The 21,750-nt window shown below is 42.0% G+C and overlaps 2 protein-coding genes and 1 long non-coding RNA gene across 4 annotated transcripts in view; 1 reads left to right on the plus strand and 2 right to left on the minus strand.

Annotated features, from left to right (window-relative positions):
- Positions 1 to 1,297: 1,297 nt before the first annotated feature.
- LOC143488937 (uncharacterized) lies at positions 1,298 to 2,803 on the plus strand. The gene is made up of 2 exons (XR_013124590.1): positions 1,298 to 2,014; positions 2,766 to 2,803. It is a non-coding gene; the product is annotated as an uncharacterized LOC143488937 (long non-coding RNA).
- Positions 2,804 to 2,923: 120 nt separating this feature from the next.
- cd79b (CD79b molecule, immunoglobulin-associated beta) lies at positions 2,924 to 7,254 on the minus strand. 2 transcript variants are annotated; one of them, XM_076987934.1, is made up of 5 exons: positions 7,051 to 7,254; positions 6,255 to 6,545; positions 6,019 to 6,137; positions 4,543 to 4,593; positions 2,924 to 3,511 (listed from the first exon to the last, which is right to left on the minus strand). In XM_076987934.1, the coding sequence occupies exons 1-5, from the start codon at positions 7,100 to 7,102 to the stop codon at positions 3,410 to 3,412; spliced, it is 615 nt and encodes a 204-aa protein (XP_076844049.1). In that variant the 5' UTR covers positions 7,103 to 7,254; the 3' UTR covers positions 2,924 to 3,409. The 2 variants fall into 2 exon arrangements, with proteins under 2 accessions (XP_076844049.1, XP_076844050.1); XM_076987935.1 differs by having other exon boundaries at positions 6,255 to 6,508; positions 7,051 to 7,222.
- Positions 7,255 to 12,659: 5,405 nt separating this feature from the next.
- scn4aa (sodium channel, voltage-gated, type IV, alpha, a) overlaps positions 12,660 to 21,750 on the minus strand; it is a 33,242-nt gene continuing 24,151 nt past the window's right edge. Inside the window, exons 14-26 of the mRNA XM_076987892.1 lie at positions 21,347 to 21,520; positions 20,769 to 21,125; positions 18,362 to 18,754; positions 18,094 to 18,223; positions 17,802 to 17,956; positions 17,449 to 17,622; positions 17,230 to 17,352; positions 16,840 to 17,118; positions 16,473 to 16,526; positions 16,107 to 16,244; positions 15,875 to 15,979; positions 14,855 to 15,125; positions 12,660 to 14,644 (exon numbers count right to left, since the gene is read on the minus strand). Of these exons, the coding sequence (XP_076844007.1) occupies positions 13,371 to 14,644; positions 14,855 to 15,125; positions 15,875 to 15,979; positions 16,107 to 16,244; positions 16,473 to 16,526; positions 16,840 to 17,118; positions 17,230 to 17,352; positions 17,449 to 17,622; positions 17,802 to 17,956; positions 18,094 to 18,223; positions 18,362 to 18,754; positions 20,769 to 21,125; positions 21,347 to 21,520 (3,627 nt within the window). The 3' untranslated portion in view covers positions 12,660 to 13,370. The remainder of the gene's footprint in view (positions 14,645 to 14,854; positions 15,126 to 15,874; positions 15,980 to 16,106; positions 16,245 to 16,472; positions 16,527 to 16,839; positions 17,119 to 17,229; positions 17,353 to 17,448; positions 17,623 to 17,801; positions 17,957 to 18,093; positions 18,224 to 18,361; positions 18,755 to 20,768; positions 21,126 to 21,346; positions 21,521 to 21,750) is intronic.

Genomic DNA, 21,750 nt, shown 5'->3' on the forward strand with positions numbered 1-21,750 from the left:
TTCTGAAATAGAACGCCCCAACTATCACGTATGTTATCACCACTTTTTAATGGAATTGTTTTAGCACTATGGGAAAATTAGTGAGAAATAGATACAGGGTTGCCAACTCTCACGCATTGAGCGTGAGACACACGCATTTGACCGTTTTCACACGCTCTCACGCCACACTTCCGATATCTCACGCCGAAAAAAATATCCAGTTTATTTACCTCAGATCCACATATATGTTTCAATACGTTACTAGTTCGCTAGCTCTGGCGCTATCCACCGGCGATATAACACTGAATCTGTGTCCATTTTACGTTCGCCACCCCTGGTGGACGTTCAAAACTGGTTCAAAATCTGACAGTCCGACTAGGACCTCAGCTAGACGTCTATGGACGTGCATGACGAGTTTTCTATCTGAACGTCTGATTAGGACCTTTATTGGATGTCAGTGGACGTGCAAAAGGGGTTCACTATTCACACGTCTGATAGGGTCTCCATTGAACGTCAGTGGACGTGCAAAACGGGTTCACTATTCACACGTCTTACTAGGGTCTCTAATGAACGTCAGTGGACATGCAAAACGGGTTCACTATTCACACGTCTGACTAGGGTCTCTATTGAACGTCAGCGGACGTGCAAACGGGTTCACTATCCACATTAATATTTTCACATCATATTTAGCTATTTGTTATACTAACTACTGCATATTTAATGTTCAATCATTTACGATTCTATGCCCCCCCCCCCCCCCCCCCTACACACACACCTTTTTTTATCCTCGTACTGGCCAGTTTCAGCTCTCCCCACTGAGCAAAGACACGTCCAAAAGACGTCAATTAAACGTCTTCGTCAGACGTTATGAATGTAGTAAAGTGTGTGTCTATACCAAATCTCTTCAAAAATACGAAAGGCTCCGTTTCTATTTTTTCCGCACACTGCGCGCGAACCTGTGAGCGGCGAAAGCGTCTATAGCCTACTGGAGGCGTCATTCTGTGCAGTGTTCTCCATAATGTTATGTGGTAAAGAAATACCAATCAAAAACAGGGGAAGGAATATTTACCTGACGAATTTTAATGTTGCGTTGTGTTCCAGGTTTGAAAAGTGCTGGAATTTTGGCTAACGTACTTGGAAATACTTGAAAAAATGTGAAGACGTTAAGATTGTGCGTTTTGAAAATAAACTATATTAGTTTGGTAGCAAAGTTAGCTACCAAAGCAAATCCTAACCAAACTGCCATATGCCAACAAGCTTATGCAATGCACGTTTTCTTCTGCTATTACCAAACACGGTAGGCTACCATAATGTGATTAAAAGCGAATATAATTTGAGTATGTGTATTTGTATAAGTAATTTACTACAGCTGTAAGTAGCTGGAAAATGTTTTTAATGGACATTGAAAGGGCCTGAAAAGTACTTGAATTCGACCATGTAAAGTTGTATGAACCCTGCAAATATGGGATATGGTCATTCACCAACATTATGCACTGTACTGAGTAACATTAACAAACACATAATGTCATCATGAATAATCTCTGATGATGCTCCAGAATAGTGCTTTGCTTTACTTATTACATTCCTTCTTGTTTATATCGGCAAACAACGCAATAGACACTTGGAGATAATTGGGAAGATAAAGGTTATATGGTGACAAAAATTGAATAAAACTGTCTTAATAAAAAAAATACAGATGGTGATTTTAATGACTTTATCATGTAATTTATCAGTTAGACTTTATCAGGTAATTTATCAGTTAGGTGGAAAAATCGGGAAGTGTAATGAAAGTAAAACTAAAATCTGCAGTTTGTCGGAATGACCTCCAGACGGCACTCATGAAGTGAGTAGTTGGCTGATAAGAGCAGAAGTTTAACTAGAATGCCTTTTCCTGTTGCTTTTAAGATATTTTAGCATTTATGTATAAAGGCTCTTGTGCTTCAGAACAAATCGGAGCAAATCGTTTTTACATTTTAAACTAAGAAACTAAAACTCAGTCGCTTGGTATCGAATCGTCGTGAAGATTTGCACAGTAGTAAGTACATTTCTCAAAATAATTCGCACAAACAGCACCACACAGTGGATTACAAGCCCGTCACTTTGGCAAAATCGCTCCTTAATGTCCCAAAAGTACTTATGTTAATGAACATATCAGTGTCATCAGAATGACAAGCACTTGTGTAATCGATTACGAACATGACAGTTAAAATATTTGCACTTTCTGGTGGCTAAAGTTTTGAGGACAATGACTGCAAATGCAAAAGGCTGCACATATCAATTTCAATAGTAGAAAGTTACACATTACTGTATGTGTGGAGATTGTAAGGGACTGATTCAGATTCATGCCTTTTATAGTTTGTACAGTAAACTTTACTGTATTGATAGACCTTGTCACTGTAATACAGGAAAGAAATACAAGACTGTCATAACACTCCATAGCACACAGGAAACAACTAGATAAGAAATGTAAACAGGCAGAACTGTACAAGCAACACTGTATGTTATTTACACTGCAGTCTCTCTATGAAACAGCAGATAATTGTACTATATCACTTGCTTGATTATGCCAAGCATTTGGTATTTGTTCAAAATGAGTGAGAAATTGCTTTCATGATGTGCACAACTTTGATGTTGAGGTAATGATAATGTTGATAATGTTGAGGTTGAACAAGCCATTCTGAGAATTTCAGTTCTGATCTGCGAAATGCACCAATGCAAATGAAATGATTAAAAATGAAGTTTGTAAATGTTTGACACCTGTATGAATTGAGTTCAAATGTTTGTAGAAAAACACAGGCCAGTGTTGGTCCCATGTATGGGGACAGGGAAGACTCAAAAGAGAGATTGAGGAGGACGATGTCTCCACGAGACAAGACCGGTTCTGCTGCAGTTAGTTTCTTTGCTTCTCTGCACCTTCACGTGCATCAACAAATCAAGCTCAGAAGACATCAATCACCTTCATTTACATCAACAAACTAAGCACAGAAGACATCAATCACCTTCACATACATCAACAAACCAAGCTCAGAAGACATCAAACACCTTCACATACATCAACAAACCAAGCTCAGAAGACATCAATCACTTTCACATACATCAACAAACCAAGCTCAGAAGACATCAATCACCTTCACATACATCAACAAACCAAGCTCAGACAACATCAATTATCTTGTTATTTGGAAGAATGCCACTTAATAAAGCAATACATGACTAATGTGATACAGTAATGTGACAAATAATATTCAGATGTACTAAATAATTCTGAGACAATGTAAATTGCAAAAATTTCAGTAATGAGTCAGGACGTGTACAAATGTTTCACTCAGAGTTATGATGTCCATAAGGACAGATATCCTCGCCCTGCCAGGACCCATATAGGTCTGGTATTCCCTGCTACATAGTAGCTTTTACTATGCATGAAACTTTATCACTCTTGATCTGGTGACTCCACAATATCCTCTCCACGTTGGTACTGAGAATAAGCAGGAATGTCTTCATAGAGGTCACCACAGTTCTCGATTTCCAGACCCTGAGACAGAAAAAGTGAGAGAGAGAGACAGAGAGAAAGACAAAGAGAGAGAAATAGAAACAGACAGACAGACAGACAGAGAAAGAGAGACAGAAACAGAGAGAGAATTCACAGTGAAACACTAAAACATGGCAGCAAGATTTCTAAAATATGTAAAAATAGAAAATACAAAGCATATTGTAATGTCAGTCCAATCGGGGTAACAGGAGAGGACGATGTCACTACCCACAAACACCTGCACATGATGTTTACATGTCATGTTATAAGATGGTTGGGTTTTTTATGCGACACTGGTCATACATGTCATCAGTTAAGCGACCACCCTGTCATTACATGTATGTATGCACTGTTTAAGTTTCCACCTTGTTTGTGTCGTGTGGCCATGCACCGTTGAGATACGAGCAAGCAGGATTTGTTTGAATGCACGTTGTGATGCAATTCACAGTCAAAATGAATAATAAACTCTGTTTATGAGTTGAGATGGACCTGCCTGTGATTCTTCTCTTTCACACCACGCCACAATATTATACAATGACAGTGTAACAACACACTTTGTAACAACACTGTGTACCAACACACAGACAGTTGTACTAAATCACTTGCTTGATTACAGTGTAACAACACTAATTGAATGTCATTCAACTCTATACTTTGTGTCCATCTTCCATTATGCAGGGTTGTTATGTGAGTAACTGTGTTTCATACACTGCTGCTCAGAAGATTACTTTGTAATCTATACATTATAATAGTGAACATCTAGTATCAGAATAACATCTCCATTTTGTTTGTGCAACAACAATGTAGTGAAAGTAAAAACAATTGCAGACATAACGCGTCAGGCCTTCTGCACATGTTCTATTTCTAAACGCTTCCTCTTCTTGTATGGCACGCGCCAGTGGCCACAGCTCACTGCTGTCAGCTCAGCCAGCCGATGAAGTGTTGCATGCAACTCTGATAACATTTTTCTTAAAAGACCTGTCACTGCCTTTACTATGGAACCTAGTACTTATACGGGGAGGGGAGGAACTGACCTCGTATGTGTGGTCCTCCGGCTCTTCATACACTGCCTCTTCTTTCTTTGCCTTTGTTTGAATGATACACACACACATTTTACATATATAACAAGAGATTTCTCTAAACTTTTTCCCTTCACTAGAAATAAGGATCCTTGGCCAACCTCTGAAAGCAACCCCACACCATTATCCCTCCTGCACCAGACTAAACAACCCCACACCATTATCCCTCCTCCACCAAACTAAACAACCCCACACCATTATCCCTCCTGCACCAAACTAAACAACACCAAACCATTATCCCACCTCCACAAAACTAAACAACCCCACACCATTATCCCACCTCCACCAAACTAAACAACCCCACACCATTATCCCACCTCCACCAAACTAAACAACCCCACACCATTATCCCACCTCCACCAAACTAAACAACCCACACCATTATCCCACCTCTGCCAAACTAAACTACCCTATAACATTATCTCTTCCACACCAAACTTTACAGACACAATGCAGTCAGGCAGGTAACATTCTCCTGGTGTTCACCAAACCCAGACTTGTCCATTGACTCATATTGTCACTGACCACATTTACCCCTTTATGACCACAGTGTATCTTTTATCCTACTTGCAGTTGGACAAAGCACCACATCACAAAGCTATAATCTTCTCAAACTGGCTTCTAGAACAGCAAATCTTTTATGATACGGGGCACAACCCAGTACTTGAAAGGTGTATCTAATAATGTGACCAGTGAGGGTATACCATCAGTCACTGTAAGCAGGTAGGAACACAATTGTAGGTTACAGTAATACAGGTCATTATTTTTAACACTCACACGCATGTAAAAATGTGTTTATTGTTATCCCACCCTTCCCCTTTGAATGCCATATAAGGTCAAAGGCTAACAGCACCTTTCATATAATACTACCTCAAAATACTGTCCAACCCCTCAACCCCTCCTCACTCGACAGATCCTGAAACACTGGTGCATTCATTGATGTATATGAGGAACTCAAGAGCTGGCATTGGGCCTCATCTACACTAAGAATATGGGATGTAACACACCAATCAGTTACATTGGTCACCTGTTCCACCCCAAGTTAAATACAAACTCCTTCTCTGTGCATTTGAAGTACTCCTCTATCTGTCTCTTACACCTAACATTACTGTCCTCTTGTAGTGGGAGCCTGAACGCTGGGAGGGTGGTGGGTCGTGGGTTTGATTCCCAGGCCCCAAGCCATGACTGAAGTGCTCTTGAGCAAGGCTGGGCTAGGGCTGCTCACTGCTCTGGGCATGTGTGCACCACAGCCCCCTAGTGATAACTAGTGTATGTTTGTGTTCTCACTGCACAGATGGGTAAATATGGAGGAGAAATTTCAATTGGGGTGAAAATCACAATTGACAAATATGGCATGTTTATGTTAAATCATAGAAAGTGCATTTGTGTGCATGATTGTGTGTCTTGATCATCATATATCATGGCACTCACAAGTTTGTTATATTTGACCAATGAAAGTGCTATAAGCAGCATGAGGAGGAAGGTCTGGATGAAAATGACAAGGTCTTTCATGGTGCTCCTCCTTTCCGCTGCTCTCTGATCAACGTGTCCTGGAAGGAAAAACAATAGTAACTGGTGTCAGATCAGATAGCGGCATATCATGCATATTGAATGCTTAAAACCTTCTGGGTCTAAATGAATTCATTCAGAAGCATGTGTACACTCACTGAACACTTGTAACTCGGTTCCAAGTCCCCAGGTTTCATTTATTCTGCAGAAGTAAATACCACTGTCCTCTATCTCCACCTTCTTGATGGTCAGCATACCGGATGCCACCGTGGCTCTGGGGTGATTCACCTTCAACTTCAAATTAGTCGTGAACTTCTCTGCCTTGTGCCACATGGCCTGTGGTTTGCCCAGTTTGTAGTCAAGGGCATAACACTTCATTGTCACTGTCCAGCCAGGTCTGATGCCGTAAAACCTGGGTATTTGGTACACGTTAAAATGGCCCGCGGTGACTGGAGGGGAGAAAGGGAAGGCTTAATCAAAGCTGTCCTGACCACCCAAACTTTGGCAGCTCCAACGAGCTATCGAGCCTAATTTCAGAAGCATCTGATAAAAGATGCTCACTGAAGCGATTATCGGCAAGAACGCGTGTTAATGCAAAAACTGACCATAAGATGCATTGCTTTGTTTTGCAGGTTCTGTGACTTCCCCTTTTACACACACAGATGGGGAGGAAGCAAAACGCTGAAAACAACACTAGAGTGTACCCACACTATGCAAAACACTGCTGTCTTTCAGTTAACAATATAATAAAGACTGCTCGAAAACTCGCAATTTACCGAAGTGTATTACAGAGCTATATAAGAAGTATACAGTAGTATGTCTGGAATGGCATTTAGCACACAGCATGTTAGCAGAATTTGCGTGCAGTTCAGAGATACATAAGATCATATGAAGTACAGCAACAGAAAAGAAGTCTTAAGACACTGTTTTTTTTGTAAGAAATTTCAGTCTTACCTGAAAGGTTAACCAGTGCTAGGAGAGAACAGCTGAAACTCAAGTGACGCATGATCTCTTTAAGTGACACAATCACTTGTTGTGTCTGGACTACAAACCACGTATATGAAGAATTCACAGTGAAGGAGAGAGAGGGAGAAATACAGAGGGTGGGACAGAGAGAAAGAGAGATCTCCTACAGCATCAGTGGAGTAGAGATTACCAAGCACTGATGGCAAAACTGAGTCTCAGCATTATGCAAATGTGGTCATTATGCAAATGTAGTCATTTAGGCATAAAATGTGAGTCATAACCCTACAAAAATATTAGTAGTTCAAGGGACTGACATTCAGCTATTTAGGGCCAGTGGCCTCAAAGCATTCTCAGTTAAAGAATGCCTTAAATATTAGACATTACTGGTTTACTGATTGAGAAGTCACTTTAGTTACTTCTAAAAAGCTCCGTAGAAGTAATCTATGTCCTTACATTCCTACCGCAGACTTCACTCTGCCTATGAGTGAGAGCTTACCAAAGGAAATGGCTATTAGGTAATGGTTGGAAATGTCTGTTTTCACTGCCTACTCAGTGAGTTATCAGAACAGATGGTTTGTGTGAGTAGGTGGTAGGGGAAGTCTGTGCCTGAGAGGTGGGAGAGACAGAAGTTAGGTAGCGGAGACTTCTGTCTCTGCTGGGTCTAATGGGTTTCAAGTTCTGTAATAAGGAACTGATGTAAAGCTTTAGAGTCCACAGAAAGGTGAACATGACTGTGTGTGTTTTGACACTAAGGTAAGGGGTTTGTCACATACTGCCTTGTCTTATTTATACACTCTCAATGGAAGCCCTTATTGATTCATTAATTAGAGATAGATAGATAGATAGATAGATAGATAGATAGATAGATAGATAGATAGATAGATAGATAGATAGATAGATAGATTGATTGATTGATTGATTGATTGATTGAGGGTGTGGTTGTGTCCGAGCGTGTTCATCAGTCTCACCTGTGGCTTGTATCGTCATCACTCGGGGCTTATGTGGTCTATCTGTTTAATGTGGGTTCGCTCAGTGTCCCGTGCTTGTCTTTGTTTGAGTCTCGCCTCACTTAATGTTTAAGTGTTCAACGTGTGCTATTTGTGTTGATATTAAAGTGACGTTTGTGTGTAATCGCTGGACTCGTGCCTCCTCCCCTGTCCGAATACTCGGACCTCACGGAGTGTGAGGACGAGGAAAGCAGCCAGCCGCCATCTGAGTACCCGGACGGTGAGCCGTGCAAGGAGGAGGAGGATGTCAGGGCCTTTCTCCGTACTACTCAGAGGAGAGCACCATGGACTACTCCTGGTGCGAGACCCCAGTGGAGCCCATGAAGTGGAGCTCAGGCGGTGAGGAGGAGATGGAGATTGAGGACAATGCTCCCATCGCCAGGCCAGGAGGGCAATCACCAGGAGGAGGGGAGATGCCCCGCTGGGGTCCGCGAGAGAGAGAGAGCAAGCATCGGCAGACCTACCCTGCAGCACGCCCCCCCAAGGGCTTCCAAAGAAGCCGGTAGCGTGCCCACCGTGAGGAGCATCCGCTAGTCACACCACACCCAGTGGAGGGTTTTCGGCGAGGGCGGGAGGAAGACCGCCCACCGCAGCGCCTGCAGCTCCTGCAGCTCCTGGAGTGTTCTCTCCGCTGGCAGCCCTCCTCCAGGTGCGAAGCCTGGCTCCATTTTTATGTGTGTCTGTGCAGTGTTTGTGTCCATCCCTGTGTGTATCCCGAATCCCCTTTTCCCCGTGTTCATCAGTCTCACCTGTGGCTCGTATCATCATCACTCGGAGCTTATGTGGTGTCCCATGCTCGTCTTTGAGTCTCGCCTCACTTAATGTTTAAGTGATCAACGTGTGCTGTCTGCGCTATTTGTGTTCATATTAAAGTGACGTTTGTGCGTAATCGCTGGACTTGTGCCTCGTTCATCGCCCTGCACCCAAGCGTCACACTGGGTCTTTCACTTGGCTTAGTCTGAGGTTGGGACCGATTCCCTCATTTGTTCTCACGTCACAGGATTCACAGGTTTGGCTGAACTTTACATTGAGGACATGCCAAAGACTACCTGGGTGATACACTCTCTTTCCACAAATGGAAGCACTCATTTTACAAGATGGTTCTGTTTCAACATTTGACCTTGTGAGGTTAGCCATCTTTTGACAGCTGCACGGTGTCTACAGGTCACTGATCACTCCTGAAATTTGACCGTTTACACAGGTTGAAAGCTTGGAACTTGGAGTTGAGGTCTGAAGAGCTCAACAACTGACAGTAAGCTCAAGAGAAGTTCAAAACACAAGCACCACTATCTATAGTCTCTCTGTAGTCTCAGTGGCCATGGTGCCCTGCTTTTCTCTTTGCTCTCTGCTTTTAAACTAGTTCTGTCTGGTTTATGTCAACATACAGAACAACCTTTTAGAATAAACACTGGGACACACACACACACACACACACACACTGAAACACATACAGGGACAAGCGCAAAAGGGCTCCGGGGATGACACGCTGGAATCCCAACAGAGATCAGAGGTGCCATTGTTGAGGAACGCTGGCATGGGTGTGGGCAGAGGTCCCTTTGGAGCCAAAGTTTGACCAGGAGGGCTCCCTGGCTCTGGAAGCATCCGGGGGAGTGTTCCCCTATCTGGTGCGGCTGTGGAGCATGTGCTATGCCCCACTGCTCCTGGGGAGATCACCCCTGGGCATGCTCTTTCTGTGGGTGCACTTTGCCAGCTGTTCGGCAGGACTCCTATTGGGGCTCTTTGCTCTTATTTCTATTAGTACTTAGTGCTAACAGAAACACATTATGTAGAACACTTTACATGATAAGCTCAGACACGCAGACACTGCAACGGAACGCAATCAACATCTGACAAAGAACATCAACGAGACACATCCACAAATATAAATGACACACAAGTGTAACAAATCACTTTAACATGACAAGGAGCAGGTGAAACAAATGACAATGTCTAACAGATATGTGCATGTATGAATGTTTCATACAACTAAACTAAACTTAACTAACTAAAATATGGCAACTTAACACAAGCATTTGTGGACATGAACAGATGTAAACACACACACACAGACACACCTGAGGGAGCCAGGAGCTATACCGTGACACATGCCAAACAGCACATGATGCATATCTCTTTAAAACTATTAACAGTGCCACTGAGATCCAATTACAGCATGCATGTGTTGCAATTAAAATATACAGAGCAAAACTTACAGAAGTTCAAGTATTTATACCTCTAAATGTACTGAAGAGATCCTCAGTGCTAGAAGTAAAATAGAGATGCAGAGTCAGCAACGGGTGGGGGGGGGGGGGGGGGGGGGGGGGTTAGATCTACAGTTAATGGAGAGGGGGGGCTCCATCATAATACAAAAATAGTCCAATGGGGCCAACTGTCATATGGGCAAAAGTGCTTAAGAACAGTTTTTGAGAATCTACGTTTGAAAGCACTCTAAAATGTGCTTCGTAAAGTAAGGGTGTCCTGTGAAATCCGTGAAATGACGAAACAACAAATGTTAAGGCAAACGTTCAGGCATACAAGTACAACAGTACATACAACAGCATAAGTACATAGTTAAGTACATTTAACAGCATACAGAATTAGCATGCACTTTACCATATTATTAAATGTATTCATGTTTTAATGTGGTGTTAAGTGTACATTTTATTAAAAGCTTAAAAATACAGTGAGCATACGGACAAGGCAAACAGTAAGTCTAATGTACCAGACATTGTCATAAATACAACTTTAATCCTTAGTTGTAATCAAGTAATTAAAAGATATATGCTGCAAAAACTACAAGAAACGCCTCAGTGTTTTTGCTTCCAGGGTCCAGCTTGAACCTTCATACAATTATTTGTGCATAAGACAATTTCTAAAAATAATGAAAACAAAGAAAACTCAGAAGTGCTTGATTTATTGATTTACACACCTGTGATGACATTTGTCATAATGTTTCGACTTCAGTGTCCACAAAAACTTTCAAGCAAATGGATTACAAAATTAACAGAAAAACATGCTATTTGAAAATAAATTATATTGCCATCAATAAATTACATGTTTCTGCTATTTCAACAAAGTTCAATTTCACTTGAAAACTACCTATTCTTTATGACTAACATTTGGACAGCATCCAGTTAATTAGATCTGGAGTATATAAATTAAATATCAAAAATGTACTTCAGATGAAAACTGTAAACAATGCAAAATAACATCAGTCTGTAAATATTAATCATTCAATATTAAATGAAAAATGTGAGCCAATTTTAGGTGGTTAACTTTGGGGTCATACAAAATGATAAACATAACGCAGTTATTTTAACATAACCCCGATTGTCACATTGGCCGCCCCTGACTCCTCCCTTGGGTAGTGTCCGTGTGCGTATATGTATGTATCTGTGTATCTTCATTAGTGTTTTTTATTTCACCTTCGATAACATTATATGTTGCAAGTGTATTTAAATGTTTTCAGTCATTGATCTTGACTCATCCTAGTGTTTTTGTATTGCGTGCTTGTTTAGTAAAATGACGCTACCGCTATCGCCTAGGCATCCTGCCTCGTCTCACGCTATCGCATAGGCATCCTGTCTTGTCCCCTGCTACCGCCTAGGCGTCCTGCCTCATCTCACGCTATCGCATAGGCGTCTTGCCTCATCTCACACTATCACATAGGCATCCTGCCTCGTCCCACACTACCGTCTAGGCGTCCTGCCTCGTCTCACGCTATCACATAGGCATCCTGCCTCATCCCACACTATTACATAGGCATCCTGCCTTGTCTCACGCTATCACATAGGCGTCCTGCTTCATCCCACACTATTACATAGGCATCCTGCCTTGTCTCACGCTATCACATAGGCATCCTGCCTCATCCCACACTACCGTCTAGGCGTCCTGCCTCGTCTCACGCTATCACATAGGCATCCTGCCTCATCCCACACTATTACATAGGCATCCTGCCTCGTCTCACGCTATCACATAGGCATCCTGCCTCATCCCACACTATTACATAGGCATCCTGCCTTGTCTCACGCTATCACATAGGCGTCCTGCCTCGTCCCACACTATTACATAGGCATCCTGCCTTGTCTCACGCTATCACATAGGCGTCCTGCCTCGTCCCACACTATTACATATGCATCCTGCCTTGTCTCACGCTATCACATAGGCGTCCTGCCTCGTCCCACGCTATCATTACAGTTTATAAGAAAATGTATACTAGTCAATTTATTGTGCTGCTACAAACTTCTGCCGGCTGGATGTGGGACATAACTGACACCAAAATATTACATGAGTTTGGTCACAGTGCAGATGAAGTGCAGGTTCATAAAGCATACATAAGACGTGTATGAAGCGTGCTTGGATGCAATGACAGAAACCAGAGTCATACTGAACCTGAGAAAACCAACCCTGAAACAGTACTAACACAAAGCCATACATCTCATATTAAATGCTACAGGTAGGTGTATTGCCCAGCTTATGCATGCATTATGTAACTGTTCATACTGCTGATGTGACTGTGTTTCCCATTTAAGTGATCAGCATCTTCTCATACTCATGTACTCTTTCATAATGAAGTATATATTGCCTTAGTGTGTGTGTGTGTGTGTGTGTGTGTGTGTGTGTGTGTGTGTGTATGTGTGTGTGTGTGTGTGTGTGTGTGTGTGTGTGTGTGTGTGTGTGTGTTTGGGGATTAGGGGGGTGTGAGAAACACAACAATTCCAACATTTTTTCTTTTAAAGAGGGGATGCTGCAAACATTAAAACAAGGGGATGCTGGTCATTTATGTACAAAAAGTCTAACTGTCAGGAGAGGAAGTGGAAAGCAGTAGTCTGAAGTCTGTCAGAGGATTACCATTGACCCAGGACCATTGACCCAGGACCATTGACCCAGGACCATGGCCCAAGGATCATTGACCCAAGACCATTGACCCAGGACCATTGACCCAGAACCATTGACCCAGGACCATGGCCCAAGGGCCATTGACCAAGAACCATTGACCCAGGACCATTGACCAAGGACCATTGACCCAGGACCATGGCCCAAGCCAGAAGAAAAATATGTTCCAAAAGAGATGTTCAAAAAGTTTATGTAGTGATAAAAACATCATTCCCACCAGATACTAGCAAGTATCATTTTGTTGTTTTCTAGACCTCATCAATGTCTTGACAGTGATGTGCAATACTTTCAAGTGCTCTGGGGAGCATCAGCGTTGTTTTGTGCAGAAGATTTTTTTTTACCATCTTTACACTTCATTGCTCTCCACTTAAAAGAGGCCATTGCCACAGTAGCATTGTTTGTCCACTATATTATTGATTCCCTGATCATGGCCTCTGAGTAGGTGCAGTTCTGTCTGATCATGGGTGCAGAATGGAGAATTACCTCATTTGTGACTTCTACTGGGATCAGGATTGGGTAGGTTTCTGCTAACTGGTTACTTGGTTCTCTGAAACTGGGCATTCTGGATTTAGCTGGTAGGGGACTGGCCTGCACCTCCATGGCCATGGTGAGCTCTGGGTTCATACTGTACAATATGCTCATCTTCTGCGCGATCAGGCCCTCCCCTGGCACTATGTCGTCCTGCTGCGGTGTGTTCTTGGTACGTTGCAGGACAGAGGCGTGTTGCACAACTCGCTTGAAGAGGTATTGGCGGTACGCCCTCTGTATGATTATGGCCGCCCACTCCTCCTCCTTCCTTCTCAGAGTGGTGACGACAGGCTCGAAAAAGACATGGCTGGGGTTATCCTTTAAGAACTTCATCTCAATGCTTAGCTTCATGGCTGCCATCTCTATGGTGTCCCCTAGGACCTCCTGAGTGACTCCCAGTAGAACGTCCAGATAGGGAATTTTGTCTCCCATTACAACAGAAATGTCCATTTTGGCCAGCCTGTGTCTGTTGGGCTTGGGAATGTGCAAGGGTTCCTGAAGCGCTTCAACAAAGTCAAACACGCGATTGTAGTCCAAAAAGAATGTACTCTCGAAATCAAACTTTAGCCAGGTCTCATCAAACATATTAAAGTCATCCTCGCATAGCAGGTCACCGCTCTCCTCATACGCAACACCAAAGTTCTCCAAGATGATGGCGATATACATGTTCACTACTACTAAGAAGGACAAGACGATGTAACTGCAGAAGAACGTGATGCCCACAGCTGGATTCCCGCAGTTCCCCCTCACTTCTGTGCCGGGGTTTTCCGCGTCTGGGTCACAGTCAGGAGGACCGCTGTTTAGCGTGGGGAGGAGAAGTCCGTCCCAGCCAGCAGAGGTGGTGATCTCAAACAGGCAGATCATGCTGTTCCCGAAAGTTTCAAAGTTGAAGATGTCGTCAACGCCTCCATGCTTTCTCACATAGCCAAAGTTAGACATACCGAAGATGGAAAAGATAAACATAATAAGGAAGAGTAGAAGGCCAATGTTGAAAAGGGCAGGAAGTGACATCATCAGGGCAAATAACAGTGTCCTTATGCCCTTCGCCGCTCTGACCAGACGCAACACTCGGGCGACCCTGGCCAAGCGGATGACACGGAACAGGGTGGGGGACACAAAGTACTTCTCAATTAAGTCCGACAGCAGAAGACCTTGGATGGAAACAGAAAGAATCCTGTAAATAAGACCAACCTAACTGGATCATACCAACAAATGAAACAGCACTATAACTGTAATGACACACTGCGTTAACTATCTGAATGCACTCCAAGTGAGTACAGTTTATTCACACCATACATCATCTTATTATGACAGCATATTATATCTCTGCATATCATTTCTCTGATCACTTTTGTACCTACCAGCTATAGAAATGTTGACAACTGCAAAATCAAAAACATTCCATCCAACAGTGAAGAAGTAATGTCTTAGTGCAAGCAACTTGAGCAGACATTCTCCAGTGAAGATGATAATGAATATTAAATTGATCTGATAGAGAACATTCTTCTTTTCTTCGCTCTGGTCATCTGTCTCCACCATCATGGTAACCATGTTTAGCCAAATGAGAGACATGATGAAAATATCAGTGACCCGTTGGTTGACTATGTCATACAACACACCCAGAATCTTGTTCTGAAACAGAAACGTCATCACAAGGCCATTATATAAAGGAACTAAACACACTTCAAACTTGATGAACTGGTGGCAGTACAGTCCTGTAGATTAAATTCCAACCCAAATGACTCTCAGTATCACATCAAATTTGATTTTGGTTAGGGACAGGAATAGGGTCAGGATGAGGGTTATGATTAGGTTTTGGGTTGAGGAAAACCCATCGACTTTTAATTCTATTTTAAATATAATCTTGGATTGTTTCATTAATATAAAACGATGCCCTTAAAATCATTTCAATAACTAAAAATATTAAATTTTTTGCATATCTTCATATTTTCCTTTAACTGCACACTACCCTGCATCCCGCAGAAAAATGTTTTGATCATACACTGACTGTAGCCAAATGGTGCACAGCAGCGGGAATTTTACATCTCTGATACTTTGTAAATCTGATCTAGATAGATGACAGATAAAAATGATATCTGTCAACTCTGTCAAGTCTGTCAACTGGCCTGGGTTGAGCTTAATTGGGTTGATTTGAGGTCTGATCACTGATGTCTCATCCCTTGAACTGTTGCTTTTGAGAGTTACTGTATTTGTATCAAAACTCTTGGCTGATTAATTGTTACAGATACTCTTTTGAGAGTTTATTAATCATCTATGAAGGACCACTCAAAATAAAGTGCATCGCAGCTGTGAGAAATGGCAACGGTAGTAAATCACAAGTAAGGTTCAGGTGTTGCTGTGTCATGCACGTGTCTGATTACCGAAGGGCGTGGTATAACTTTGACAGGTTTCTTGGAACCCAGCTTCTTCATGGCATCATAATACTTTTTCTGTTCTTCTGTCATAAAGAGATCATCTCCTCCTAAGTGCACAACAAATAACAAACACATAATTATTCTTTTTTGAAAACAGACATTGAGTAAATCAGTATAATGCTTAGACGTTGAATGAATCAGTTAAATGCTTTAGACAATGAGAAGAAATTGTGCTCATCTTTTGCTTTTGACGGTTGAAGTTGTCTATGATGACACCAATGAAGAGGTTTAGGGTGAAAAAGGATCCAAATACGATGAAGATGACAAAATACAGGTACATGTAGACGTTAATCTCGTATATCGGCTGATCCTCTACCTGGATGTAACAAATAACAACAAAATCAAAAGAATTGAACATGCAGTACTATTTCCATCCATTTCAAACACAGCTCATCTTGATATTTATTTTGAACCAATGTACTGAAAGCACTCATTTCTCTAATATAATTTTGCTCCAACAGATCTTAGAATGTTCAGTCCCCAAAGTTAATAGCTGTATACACTATTTAAAACACAACTGAGTATTTAAAAAGTATGTGAATACCTCTCTGGAGTCCACTGCAGCATACATGATGTCCATCCAACCTTTAAATGTTGCCTATGAGGAGAAAAGCATTTTTATGAGATAGCGAAAATGATACACTCTTAATTAAAACAATAAGCATCATTACCTCATGTCCTCTGATGCAAGGGGAAAATTAAAAGAAATTACATTTATATCTGAAGACTCATTCTTCATTAAACAATCAAAGACTTAGCATTCTAATATTAAAATGTAATAATCTAATTTCTTACACGGTAACCAAACCATTCTTTGATCATTTGGAAATGTAGTGGGATGTATATTTCCATTATTTAACTGTGCACTTAATTCATTTAATGAGGAACTAGTACAACATGAGAGTGCTCACCACTTGTAGCAGGGAGAGGTATCCCATGCCTGCATTGTCATAGTTGACCTTAAGGTTGACCCATCGCACCTCATTAGTGTACATAAGTGCATTGCAGTCACTGCGGTTGTTGACCTCTTCCAAGGGCATGGTCTCTTCTGTGGTAGTGTTAATGCAGCGGTAGAACTTTCCAGCAAACAAGTTGACTCCCATAATGCTGAAGATGAGCCAGAACATGAGACATACCAGCAGCACGTTCACGATGGAGGGGATGGCGCCAACCAATGCTTTGACTACCACCTTTATGGACGACCACAACATGGACATTGTTCAGTGTTGTACAGCCAAACAGTGTGTGTATGAGGTACAAGTTACACACACACATGCATACACACACAGACAGATTCTCACCCTCATTCCTTCAAATCTGGAAAGTGCACGTAAAGGTCGAAGAGCCCTGAGAGTTCTGAGAGATTTGATTGGTCCCAACTCTGAATAGCCCAACAAATTGGCTGTTAAGCTAATTATTGACACCTAAAAATAAACAAAATCACAAAGTCACAAATCTTTACCAAAACAATACAAAATACAGAATCACCAAGAGAAGATGTTTTAAAATGGTGAACTTACATCAACAATTAGAAAGTCTAACCAGCACCAGGCGTCGGAGAAGTACTTTTTAAACCCATATGCAACCCACTTCAGTAACATCTCTGCTATGAAAATATATGTGAAGACTTTGTCCGCATACTCCAAGATGATCTTAATCACCCTGCGACGCTCAATATAAATGTCCTCGAAAGCCTAAGATGATAATAGAAATTCAAGTACAAGGAGTAAAACTCCTAAAGCATTCTGCAAGAAATCAAGTAGCACTTAGAATGCCAAAAGAAAAGCTATGAAAGAAAATAAAGTCAGCAGTATCTACAATACTATCTGCTAGACTGTAAATTCCTGCAATTTGAAATAAGAAGCCAACTTACCAGTGCTCCACTACTGAGGAGAATCATGAAGATGATGAAAGTCTCAAAGTAGTCATGCTCTACGATGACGTAGCATGTCCTACGAAGGTTCCACCAACTCTTCCCTTTTGGCTGTGTTATGTCCACATTCAGCCAAGGAAATCGTGACACACATTCTACCACACAGGAGAATGGAGTGACTTTTACCAGCAGTGCCTTTAGATAGCTTTCAGTGAGTTTCCTTGGGTGAACTGTCATGCAAAAAGCAATGTTGTGGAGAAAACAAGAAGGATGGCACAACCGTTCTACTCACCTTCCGTTAAACAATCTTCTGGATTATCGGGTTCTGGTTCCTCGGGTTCCTCAGATTCCTCATCCTCTGGATTTGGAGGACTGTAGTCCACTGTACTGCAGACTGAAGAGTCATCATCACTGAAAACATCCTAACCCAAGGACAGAAAGAAAGAGAGAGAGAGAGAGAGAGAGAGGCAGTCAGTAATCACTGTAAAGATGTAGAAAATGACATGCAATAAGCACATAGATTTTTAAAGAGAGACAGAAAACAGGATTAATCCTAGCACCTTCTTTTTGTTCATGTCCTCTTCATCGGATGAATCCACTGACTCATCATCTTCAGTCTCAGACTCGCCCTTGGCAATGGGCACATTCAGAACCGCAGACTCTACACCGTTGGCTAGCCCATTCACAATCTTCTCACCACCAAGATCATTTAAGGGCACAGTGTTCTTTTTGTCCTCATTGTCTCCTTCTCCTCCCACCTCATCGGTACTGGGTGGCTCCTTGCCCAGCATCCCCAAGACCGTCCGTATTATGAACCCCTTCACCCAGAGTTTTGCCCTGCTGATCCGCTCAGCTGCAATCAGGATGTTGTTATCCTCTTGGTCATCATCGTTTGCAGTGAGATTGTCACCACTGAATGAGCTTAGCAGTAAGGCAAGGAACAGGTTCAGCACCTGTTAGAGCAATGAAAGCAGAACCCAGTTCAGAGAAAATCATTCCTGAGCATTCCTGAGCATCCAGATTTTAGCTGTTTTATGGATGCAATGGTTAATGATAGACTGGCCTTTTTTGCTCATTTCAAATCCAAAGAAACACTTCACAAACTGGTCAGAGTTCAGAGGTCCCACAGAAATGAAAGTTGATCTTATTTAATCATAAACTGTATACTTAATGGGTATTGGGTTTGTGGCATGTCAGGCGTGAGAAGGTCATGCCATTAATAAATGTCATGTTGTCAACAGACTTGTTGGATGGAAGCTATGTTTAGACTCTACACCCAGTTCCTGTTTCCTGCTTGTGATATAGATCATGGTTACAGCAGCTTGGAGAGGCTGGAATAGATACTAGCTGTGTGGGATTTGAGTGAAACACAGATAAACTGTTGATTAAATGAAACAATACAAGTATAAAGAGAGTATAATATAAAGACAGAACACATCTGTTAAGACATATTTTTCCACACAGTTATACCTCAACCTCTTTGAATAACATTTTCAACAACAAAACTGCCATGATGCACCAGGCATCCAGCCCAAGGGACTCCCCCGCTGCCACACACACACACACACACACACTCACATACAGACTGCACCTTCCGCATTCCCAATCCCCTCATTAATGATCCCTTCACTTGGCACTTGTGCCTTTTGTTTCTTCCTCTTACTTAAGCCCATAGGAATCTGTCCAGAGTTGCTGTAGTGCTCACTTGTGTTGGAAGTTATATCCATGGCCATATTCTAACTGGTACGCTTCTAATTGCATTTAGACTGGTACACAACAAACTGCATTTAGACCGGTACACTATATAACCTGCCCAACAGAGAACAGGCAACTCTGGCACTACTCTGAAAACATTAGTCCCCGATTACTGATGCCCATGTTTTTCCATTTTACACTAACCAAGGGACAAGACCTGTGAAGTAGGATTTAAACTATATAAATCTTTTCAGTCAGAACTAATAATTACAACATGCTGAGTGGTGTAAAATTCCGTATTTGAACAGAGCAATAAGTGAAATCAGTTCACAATTCTTTTTCTCTTCATGCTAGAAGATCCTCCATCTCCAATCCCACCATCTACTGCCCAACGTCATTCAGACTGTGAAGAGGTTTGAGGGTACATCTGTTCACTGCACAACTGGACAAATACCCTCATCTTTGTCTTCAAAAGGGATTATTTAATAGTGTTCACACCTACTATTGATCTATTTAACTCATTTAACTGTTTCTTGCATAGCATACTGCATAGGTCACTTTGTGTCAGAAACCTCTTTCACACCAGCGAGACTACAGCTCCACCTAGAGGCACCACATCCCAAAACCCCCAGTCTCAGTCACAAGAACACTGATCGCACCTGCTCCTAGTTAGCCACACCCCTACCTGTCTTTAAAAGCACCTTCAAGACACTTCGTCATTGTGAAGTATTGCTAACACATGTTACTTAACAAGCATTTGATTTCTCATCTTGTCTGTCCGTGTACTGACCCTGTCCTTCCCCCTAGACTTAATCTCCAGCCTGCCCCTAATTCTGTCACTGATCTCAGCTCCCTTAGCCCTGTTCCAGACCTGCTCATCTGATCCAGGATGTATTCGTGTACTAATCTGCATAGTCGGATTGTTGTGTTGTATTTGCTAGCCTGCCTGACAAGAAGTTGAAATAAAGAGTTAAACATCTCCTTGCTCTTGGATACTTTTGTGTCAGTCTGGTCCCGAAATGTGACATTTAGGTTGTGAGATTCTGACTAAAAATAAGATTTTGTGTAAGGGTTTGTAGTGTTCTATAATTCATAGCAGATAACACAGTTATTCAAGAGTAAGTCCTTTGTAGAGACAGGTCTTCTGTGAAGTGAACTTCAATGTGAAGTTATGGTAATGCTATGAAAGTAGGAGCCATTTAGGTGATGTCCAAATTGCGATCCCATTTTTTCTGTACACACATGATGATGATCACGACAGGCCATACTCACCACCAGGTTCCCGATGATTATGACCATCATGTAAACGCTGAGGCACATGGGCACACCGCCCACCTCCATACAGTCCCACATAGTCTCAATCCACTCGCCGCACAGGCAGCGGAACACAATCAGGAAGGAATGGAAGAAGTCATTCATATGCCAGCGAGGCAGCGTACAGTCTGCACTGATCTTGCACACAAACTCTTTGTAATTCTTCCCGAACAGCTGCATGCCCACCAAGGCGAAGATGAAGACGATAATGGCCAGCACGATGGTCAGGTTTCCCAGGGCGCCCACCGAGTTGCAGATGATCTTGATCAGAATATTGAGCGTGGGCCAGGACTTGGCCAACTTAAAGATACGCAGCTATCTCCAGCAGAGTCAGCAAGGATACAGAAACGCACATACACACAGACAAAGGGGAAAAATCACATTGATCCATGGGAAAGATACACACACTCCAATAGCAGGAGACAACAGAAAACATGGAAGACCCATATCACACACAACATCGATCTAATCTCTGGAATTAAAACGGGAATAGAACATGGTTTTCTGGTATGACTAGGATTCTGGTCCATGCTTACCAGTCGAAAGGACCTAAGCACTGACAGACCCTGCATGTTAGCCAGTCCCATCTCCACCAGACTGAGTGAGACAATGAAAAAGTCAAAGATGTTCCACGTCTGCTGGAAGTAGTAGTAGGGGTCCATGGCAATGAGCTTCAAGACCATTTCAGCTGCAAAGATGATGGTAAACACCTGATGGCATAAGCGTAGAATTGACTTAAAATACATTAGAATTTCTGTTTATGACAAAGGCACCATATATTAATAAGTTAATTAAACTTTATTATAAGCATTATTATATTATTATTTGTCTTTTTAAATCAATTATTTGGCATTGCTAGTGTGATGCCTTCAAATGTTATTCTAGGTCTGTCACTGCATTTTTTTCCTCCTGAATATCTTGCTTATTAAAAGCTGCTTGG

This window comes from Brachyhypopomus gauderio, unplaced genomic scaffold, assembly GCF_052324685.1.
Source record: "Brachyhypopomus gauderio isolate BG-103 unplaced genomic scaffold, BGAUD_0.2 sc57, whole genome shotgun sequence".
Classification (NCBI taxonomy): Eukaryota; Metazoa; Chordata; class Actinopteri; order Gymnotiformes; family Hypopomidae; genus Brachyhypopomus; species Brachyhypopomus gauderio.

Coding starts and splice junctions, on each gene's coding strand:
- cd79b (XM_076987934.1), bottom strand. CDS start 7,102: ATGCGTCACTTGAGTTTCAGCTGTTCTCTCCTAGCACTGGTTAACCTT. Junction 6,138..6,254: donor AACCGAGTTACAAGTGTTCA/GTGAGTGTACAC, acceptor TTTTCCTTCCAG/GACACGTTGATCAGAGAGCA. Junction 4,594..6,018: donor TGGTCAAATATAACAAACTT/GTGAGTGCCATG, acceptor ATTCAAACAAAG/GCAAAGAAAGAAGAGGCAGT.